This window comes from Scleropages formosus, chromosome 13, assembly GCF_900964775.1.
Source record: "Scleropages formosus chromosome 13, fSclFor1.1, whole genome shotgun sequence".
In the NCBI taxonomy this organism is placed as follows: domain Eukaryota; kingdom Metazoa; phylum Chordata; class Actinopteri; order Osteoglossiformes; family Osteoglossidae; genus Scleropages; species Scleropages formosus.
In genome coordinates this window covers 5,252,601-5,261,834 of record NC_041818.1, presented here as the reverse complement: position 1 = coordinate 5,261,834, position 9,234 = coordinate 5,252,601, and the positions used below count along the sequence as shown (strand labels likewise).

The 9,234-nt window shown below is 52.1% G+C and overlaps 1 protein-coding gene across 1 annotated transcript; it reads left to right on the top strand.

Annotated features, from left to right (window-relative positions):
• The first annotated feature begins 3,268 nt into the window (after positions 1-3,268).
• Positions 3,269-9,204, top strand: LOC108925309 (growth hormone secretagogue receptor type 1-like). Its single transcript, XM_029257224.1, has 2 exons — positions 3,269-4,028; positions 8,678-9,204. The coding sequence occupies exons 1-2, from the start codon at positions 3,269-3,271 to the stop codon at positions 9,061-9,063; spliced, it is 1,146 nt and encodes a 381-aa protein (XP_029113057.1). The 3' UTR covers positions 9,064-9,204.
• Positions 9,205-9,234: the final 30 nt, after the last annotated feature.

Genomic DNA, 9,234 nt, shown 5'->3' with positions numbered 1-9,234 from the left:
ATTGTGTTCCAACTACCGGGGGATCACACTCCTTAGCCTCCCTGGGAAAGTCTATGCCGGGGTACTGGAGAGGAGAATCCGACCGATAGTCGAACCTCGGATACAGGAGGAGCAATGCGGTTTTCGCCCTGGCCATGGAACACTGGACCAGCTCTATACCCTCACTAGGGTGCTGGAGGGTTCGTGGGAGTTTGCCCAACCAGTCCATATGTGTTTTGTGGACCTGGAGAAGGCATTCGACCGTGTCCCTCGTGGCATCCTGTGGGGGGTACTTCGGGATTACGGGGTTCGGGGCTCGTTGTTATGGGCTGTTCGTTCCCTGTATGACCGGAGCAGGAGCTTGGTTCGCATTGCCGGCAGTAAGTCAGACCTGTTCCCGGTGCATGTTGGACTCCGCCAGGGCTGCCCTTTGTCACCGATTCTGTTCATTATCTTTATGGACAGAATTTCTAGGCACAGCCAGGGAATGGAGGGTGTCTGTTTTGGTGGCCGCAGGATCTCGTCTCTGCTTTTTGCGGACGATGTGATCCTGTTGGCTTCATCGAATCAAAACTTACAGCGTGCACTGGAGAGGTTTGCAGCCGAGCGTGAAGCGGCGGGGATGAGAATCAGCACCTCCAAATCCGAGACCATGGTCCTCAGTCGGACAAAGGTGGATTGCCCCCTCCGGGTTGGGGGGGAGCTCCTCCCTCAAGTGGAGGAGTTTAAGTATCTTGGGGTCTTGTTCACGAGTGAGGGAAAAATGGAGCGGCAGGTTGACAGACGGATCGGTGTGGCGTCCGCAGTAATGCGGTCATTGTACCGGTCTGTTGTGGTGAAGAAGGAGCTGAGCCGTAAGGCGAAGCTCTCAATTTACCGGTCGATCTACATTCCTACCCTCACCTATGGTCATGAACTTTGGATCATCACCGAAAGAATGAGATCGCGGATACAAGCGGCAGAAATGAGTTTCCTCTGCGGAGTGGCTGGGCACACCCTTAGGGATAGGGTGAGGAGCTCAGTCACCCGGGAGGAGCTCGGAGTAGAGCCGCTGCTCCTCCGCATCGAGAGGAGCCAGTTGAGGTGGCTCGGGCATCTGTTCCGGATGCCTCCTGGACACCTCCCTGGGGAGGTGTTCCGGGCATGTCCCACTGGGAGGAGGCCTCGGGGCAGACCCAGAACACGTTGGAGAGACAATGTCTCCCAGCTGGCCTGGGAACGCCTTGGGGTTCCCCCAGAGGAGCTGGAGGAGGTTTGCGGGGAGAGGGAAGTCTGGGGGGCTCTGCTTAGACTACTGTCCCCGTGACCCGGTCCCGGATAAGCGGAGGAAGATGGATGGATGGATGGCATATTAAAAAAAAAAAAAAAAAAAAAACCTATATGACAAATTTTCTGGTATAATTTGGAGGGGTTTTTTTTTTCCGTTTCCTTTTTAAATGTACCTGCATATCATAAACACATGACCGGGTCATTTTTGGCCCACTTATGCACTATTAATCAATGGAATTAATGCATCCAGGTTGTAAACACAGGACAGAAGAGCAAGCACATGTGTGTCACTGAAGGATGATAAAATGGCCTGTGAGGAACGCAGGCCTTCGGTGTGACGGTGCATTGCCCGCCGTCCTCCTATGAGCTAATGCAGCTGAAAGAGCACAGGGCAGCCAGCTGTGGTCTGCCAGCTCTGCCATTACGATCCCCGTTCCTCATCAGCCCAATGGACCGTGACTTCCTGTGGCCCTCGCGCGCACACACAGGCTGGCGCAAAAGACAAACACACTTCTTTTTTTCCATGGATCCGAAGCAAGGCTTTAAAGGTCTCTTCATGCTGTTAGAAACGGTCTCCTCTCACCTTGCAAAGCTGCTCAAGGAGTCTGTAGCTCTTATTCAAAGCTGGAAAACCAGGTATCGCCATCAGGGTAACTTCCTCGGGTCCTTGTGCTCTTACGAAATGCGAGGAAACAAACATATTTCACATATTTTAGTTCAATTAAAAGTGTAGATAGCAAAATAATGACCTTTCCTTAACTGGGCCAGTAAAACAGCCAGGCTACATTTACTCACTAAGCTGATGCTTTTCTCAAAAGTAACATGATTTACCCATTTCTACAGCAGGGCAATTTTTACTTTATCGAGTGGGACTCTACCCTGGGTCCTTCACATCCAAAGCAAGCGGCACAAACCACTACACCACCTGCTGTCCCTGAGTAACCGCAGGCACTATCCAGGTAAAATGTGCTAAGTGCAGATGTTTGAGCTCACCTGGGGTATCCGATACCTTGGGGTTAACTTCAGGATTCAATCCATGGATGGATCTCCATCTCCTAAAGGGATGGGTAAATAATAAAAGAGACCCAAAGCTTTGATTTCCGTTTCTATTGCAATTTTTAATCATTTTTGTGTCATCATTTTTCCCCATATTGTTCTGGAGTGCCCCGAGTGTCCCCGGAATCCGTATACCATCAGAGAGCATAACGCAGGAGCAGTTGGTGGACTGGGATTACTTTAAGAAGACGATTAGGGTCACCTCTCTGGAGTGGTGCCATGGGCAAGAGGAACATCGAACGGCATCCTAACACATGGAAGGAAAGTTAGGGAGCAATCTGACTGGCACTGTGCTCTGCACCTTCTCTCCGCAGGGCCCGTTTCATTGCTGGCTCTTAACCAAATAAGCCCTCATAAAGTTACCTGAGACGAGAGACAGCGGAACTCCATCTGTTCCCTGGTCACAGCATGTCCAGGTGAGCTGTGAGGACACCGGCGGAAGGAGCTCCAGAGAAACGTCTTCTCTGTCAGCAGAGGATCATAAAAGGATGCTGGATTTTGATGTACCGATTGAAATATTACTACTTTCCTTATTGAAGTCTTCCTGTGGTCTCCCTCGCTCGACATGGAATGAAGGAGGAAACATACTCTGCATCGCTGGTGCCAACGAACAGACCGTTAATCCATTCTTTCCAAAGGTATTTGCTGTCTGAATTCTGAACAGAGTTGGGAACAGAATTTAATCTGAAACCTGAACTGTTAGGGCCCTGTAAATCAAATATTTGCAATAGTGTCCGTACAGGTGTGAGTTATAGGCAGTCACTTGAATAAGTGGCATCAATGGAGTTTAACTTTTTTCATTTTTCATACACATTGAAGAATGGATCATAAATGAGTGCTTCAAATAAGTAGTCCGTGCTATAGACACAAGAACTGACGAGTTTTAAATTCTCCGTTTACTAGCGTGTGCACTTTTCCTTGTTGCTTACGATCTCAAATTCATGAACAGATATGCATCATTCCCATGTCCTTGACACATGATCCACATTTCATGGATGTTGCCTGGAACTTCAGCCTTTCTGAGAACGGTACAAATGGAACTGTGATGCCAGATACATCAAGACCTCTGTCTGTGTTTGGGATGCACATCTTGGCTCCTGTGACAGCTGTGTGCATGCTGCTTTTCTTCCTCGGGGTGGGCGGCAACATGGGCACCTTGCTGGTGTTCGGGCACTTCCAGGAACTGCGCACCACCACCAACCTCTACCTGTCCAGCATGGCCTTCTCGGACATCCTAATCTTCACTGGCCTCCCTCTGGACCTCTACCGTCTCTGGAGGTTCCGACCCTTCCCGTTTGGAGACTTCCTCTGCCGCTTCCAGTTCTACCTGAGCGAATTGTGCACGTACGCCACGGTCCTGCACATCACCGCCCTCAGCATGGAGCGCTACCTGGCCATCTGCTTCCCTCTGCATGCACGCAGGCTTGTCACAAAGACGAGGGTGCAGCTAGTGATCGCCACCCTGTGGGGGGTGGCAGGCAGCACCGCAGGACCCGTCTTCTTCCTCTTCCACGTGGAAGGCCGAGAATGCCAGCCCACAGAGGTGGGGTTGCGTTCAGGTTTGCTCCAGGCCATGACCTGGGTCTCCACACTGTATTTCTTCCTCCCGCTGGCTTGCCTGTGTCTGCTCTATGGCCTCATCTGCAGGAAGCTCGGTCGCACACGGCCCAGTCCATACTCACGCATCCGCCACAGGCACCACAGGCAGACCATCAAGCTCCTGGGTAAGAAAAGCTACTCCCGATACCAAAGTACACACGCACACATACACACACACACACGCTTGCCCTGAGCGGCGTCACAGAAGCCGGAGCCTAACCCAGCAACACAGGGCGCAAGGCTGGAGGGGAAGGGGAAACACCCAGGAAGGGACGCCAGTCTGCCGCAGGGCACCCCAAGTGGGACTCAAACCCCAGTCCTGCCAGAGGGCAGAACCCAGACTAACCCGCTGCACCACCGCGCCCCCAATATCTAAGTATGTATCTACAAAAAAGGTCCATCCATCCATCCATCCATCCATCTTCCTCCGCTTTATCCGGGGCCGGGTCGCGAGGGCAGCAGTCCGAGCAGAGTCCTCCAGACTTCCCTCTCCCCGCACACCTCCTCCAGTTCCTCTGGGGGAACCCCAAGGCGTTCCCAGGTCAGCCGGGAGACATAGTCTCTCCAACGTGTCCTGGGTCTGCCCCGAGGCCTCCTCCCAGTGGGACATGCCCGGAACACCTCCCCAGGGAGGCGTCCAGGAGGCATCCGGAACAGATGCCCGAGCCACCTCAACTGGCTCCTCTCGATGCGGAGGAGCAGCGGCTCTACTCCGAGCTCCTCCCGGGTGACTGAGCTCCTCACCCTGTCCCTAAGGGTGAGCCCAGCCACTCCGCAGAGGAAACTCATTTCTGCCGCTTGTATCCGCGATCTCATTCTTTCGGTCATGATCCAGAGTTCATGACCATAGGTGAGGGTAGGAACGTAGATCGACCGGTAAATTGAGAGCTTCGCCTTACGACTCAGCTCCTTCTTCACCACAACAGACCGGTACAATGACCGCATTACTGCGGACGCCGCACCCATCCGTCCGTCAACTGCCGCTCCATTTTTCCCTCACTTGTGAACAAGACCCCGAGATACTTAAACTCCTCCACTTGAGGGAGCAACTCCCCCCTAACCCGGAGGGGGCAATCCACCTTTGTCCGACTGAGAACCATGGCCTCGGATTTGGAGGTGCTGATTCTCATCCCTGCCGCTTCGCACTCGGCTGCAAACCTCCCCAGTGCACGCTGCAAGTCTTGACTTGATGAAGCCAACAGGATCACATCGTCCGCAAAAAGCAGAGACGAGATCTCGCGGCCACCAAAACAGACACCCTCCGTTCCCTGGCTGCGCCTAGAAATTCTGTCCATAAAGATAATGAACAGAATCGGTGACAAAGGGCAGCCCTGGCGGAGTCCAACATGCACCGGGAACAGGTCTGACTTACTGCCGGCAATGCGAACCAAGCTCCTGCTCCGGTCATACAGGGAACGAACAGCCCGTAGCAACGAGCCCCGAACCCCATAATCCCGAAGTACCCCCCACAGGATGCCACGAGGGACACGGTCGAATGCCTTCTCCAGGTCCACAAAACACATATGGACTGGTTGGGAAAACTCCCATGAACCCTCCAACACCCTAGTGAGGGTATAGAGCTGGTCCAGTGTTCCACGGCCAGGGCGAAAACCGCATTGCACCTCCTGAATCCGAGGTTCGACTATCGGTCGGATTCTCCTTTCCAGTACCCTGGCATAGACTTTCCCAGGGAGGCTAAGGAGTGTGATCCCCCTATAGTTGGAACACAATCTCCGGTCCCCCTTCTTAAAAAGAGGGACCACCACCCCGGTCTGCCAGTCCAGAGGCACCGTTCCCGAACTCCACGCGATGCTGCAGAGGCGTGTCAGCCAAGACAGCCCCACAACATCCAGAGACTTGAGAAACTCGGGGCGGATCTCATCCACCCCCGGAGCCTTGCCACCGAGGAGTTTTTTGACTACCTCAGCAACTTCAGCCAGGGTAATGGACGAGTCCCCCTCCGAGTCCCCAGCCTCAGCTTCCTCTACGGAAGGCGTGTCGGAGGGATTGAGGAGATCCTCAAAGTACTCCTTCCACCGCCCGAGAACATCCTCAGCTGAGGTCAGCAGCGCACCACTTCCACTGTAAACAGTGTTCGTGGAACACCGCTTCCCCCCTCTGAGTCGCCGGACGGTTTGCCAGAATCTCTTTGAGGCCGACCGGAAGTCTTCCTCCATGGCCTCACCGAACTCCTCCCAAGCCCGAGTTTTTGCCGCGGCGACTGCCAGAGCCGCGCTCCGTTTGGCCCGTCGGTACCTGTCAGCTGCTTCAGGAGTCCCATGAGCCAGCCAGGCCCGATAGAACTCCTTCTTCAGCTTGACGGCATCCCTTACTTCCGGTGTCCACCACCGTGTTCGGGGATTGCCGGTGCGACAGGCGCCGGAGACCTTATGGCCGCAGCTCCGAATCACCCCCCCCCCGACAATGGAGGTGTGGAACACAGTGAGAGACCGTTCCCTGACCCGAAGGCGTAGGGAGACGACCCTCTCATTCACCGGGGTAGACTCCAACACATGGCGGCTGAACTGGGGGGCTATTAATAAGCCCACACCAGCCCGCCGCCTCTCACCTTGGGCAACGCCAGAATAGTGGAGAGTCCACCCTCGATCGAGGAGAGTGGTTCCAGAACCCAAGCTGTGAGTGGAAGTGAGCCCGACTATATCTAGACGGTATCTCTCAACTTCCCGCACCAGCTCAGGCTCCTTCCCCGCTAGTGAGGTGACATTCCAAGTCCCAAAAACCAGAGTTGGCGCCCAAGGTTTGGGTCGGCCGGGCACTCGGCCCCGACCACCGCCCAAATCACAATGCACCGGCCCCTTACGGTTTCTCCGGCAGGTGGTGAGCCCACCGAAGAGCGGCTCCACGTCATGGCTTCGGGCTGAGCCCGGCCAGGCCCCGTGGGCATAGACCTGGCCACCAGGCGCTCGCATGCGAGCCCCCCCCCCAGGCCTGGCTCCAGGGTGGGGCCCCGGTGACCCCATACCGGGCGGGGTAAACGAAAGCCTTGATTTTTCCTTCATAAGGGGATTTTGAACCGCGCTTTGTCTCGTCTGTCATCCAGGACCTGTCTGCCATGGGAGACCCTACCAGGGGCATATAGCCCCAGACAACATAGCTCAGGCACTCAAACCCCTCCACCACGGTAAGGTGGCGGTTCACGGAGGAGCTGAAAAAGGTCTTTCATAAATACAAAAAGATGCTATAAAGCAATCCATGGCGTGGCATGGTGGCATAGCAAGTAGCACTGCTGTCTCACAGCATCTTCGTGGTGTGAGAGGACATGGGTTTGATTCCTGCTCAGTCTGTGTGGAGTTTGCATGTTCTCCCCATATCTGCTTGGGTTTCCTCCCACACTCCAAAGACATGCTGTTCAGATTCACCTAGAGCATGTGAGTGACAAAGAGCATGTGTTTCACTGATGTGTGGATGAGTGACCCATTGTAAGTAATGTTTCTAGCAGCGTAAGTCACCTTGGCGCATAAGGTGTGTGGGCTGATAACACTACATAGAGTTTGTTGGAAGTTGCTTTGGAGAAAAGCATCTGCTAAACAAATGTATTGTAAATGTGTTTATTTCTAATATCTGGGTGAACCCCACCAAAAAAAAAAAAAAATTTGGAGTGAAGCAAGCAGTTCTGATTGATAAGTGCACTTGAGAGAACTTAGCACAGTAGGGGAGCTCTCAGTGACCCAAAGGATTCCATAAAAAGGCAAGTGCAATGATATAGAGGTCTACAAACAATGACCTGTTTTATTATTACCAGTGGTTACCCTGACAACAGGTACATAAGCCCCGTGCCAGTCTGACCCAGACACTGCAGACTGACTTGTGAATGTTTACTAACATCACATGGAAATGGTACACGGCTTTTTTAACTGTCACCTTAACAAGTGACGATGTCCCAAGGGGATCGTACAAGTTGCGCACTTTCTTTTCTGCACGTTACATTTTTTTAGCAATCAAAGCTTACATGTTACCCGTAGAGCAGAAATAATTCTGCACGTTACATCATACAGTCTAGTTTTCCACAGAAAGGTTCAACACTTGACTTCACCATGATTTTTGCATTTCCCTGATGTGAAACTGAATTTGATTTTTGAAGTGCTTTCACAACCTGTTACCTTTTGTGCAATATGAGGAACAGTACATTTTTTGTTACGTACCTAGAATTGGAGTCCATGTTTTAATGGCTCTGTAGTCAAACAATTACTTTGATCCCAAAGACTATGGCAGGTAGTGTGTTTACACAAGGATTTTTAATGGCTTAAGTCAACAGGTTCTCTACAGGGGTGCCTTAAGAGACCTGTGTCATTCACAAATATGTGCGTCGGCTGTCAGCTGCATCGCATGACCTGACTGCTGCAAAGCAAGCAGCTGGCATAGCAGTTTCTCAGAACCAGAACCTAAAACTTTTAGTTTGGAGCACCTGGGTTGTGCATTCAGATGTGGGTTCAAATCAGCTGTCTGAGTGGAGTCTACATGTTTTGTGTTCACTTGGGTTTCCTGCCGTAGTGACATGAAGTGAATTACTGACTGAATAGCCCTGTGATGTGTGCGCGAGCTGCATTGCTCTGTTGTATACATATGAATTACTGCAGGCAGTTTATAATAGTGCACCAAATTGTTACCTTGAATAAAGAGGTCAGATTAACAGTAATTGCTGTACCCTGCTATCAGAAATAGCAGCTGATGCATTAGTAATTACGTATTACATTTCAGATAGAAATTAAGGTCACTTAAATACCTCCCTTTCCCTACTTTGCACCCGTGGCAGTGGTAGTTGTGGTGACCTTCGCCCTCTGCTGGCTCCCCTTCCACATCGGGCGCATCCTGTTCTCCAGTGCAGCATGGGAGCAGCAAACAGGAGGTGGCAATGGTGAAGCCCTCTTTGTTGCCTCGCAGAACTTCAATCTGGCAGCCATGCTGCTCTTCTACCTCAGTGCCTCCATCAATCCAGTCCTGTACAACTTGCTGTCTGCCCGCTACCGCCAGGCCCTGCGAAACTTGCTCCAAAGGTGCTACTCCATCAGAGGGTCCCCCAATGACCAGCGTTCCAGCCTGGCCACCTCACTGCCCATTACTGACTTGCACACCAGTGTGAGACACACTAGACCAACATGTCAAAACATTGAGAAGGCCTCTACGCTACACACTGTTTAATAGATGTCTGGGCTGTATATTACAACTGTACATTAAGGACTTGTTATAGAATCCACTCCAGCAGAAATACAGCTTCTCTGTCAGCAGTGTGCTCTTCATGTACAATTCAGCAGTACAAATTAATGCCTTTTATCACTTCAAATGTTGAGAATGGGCAAGAAAGTAAAACCA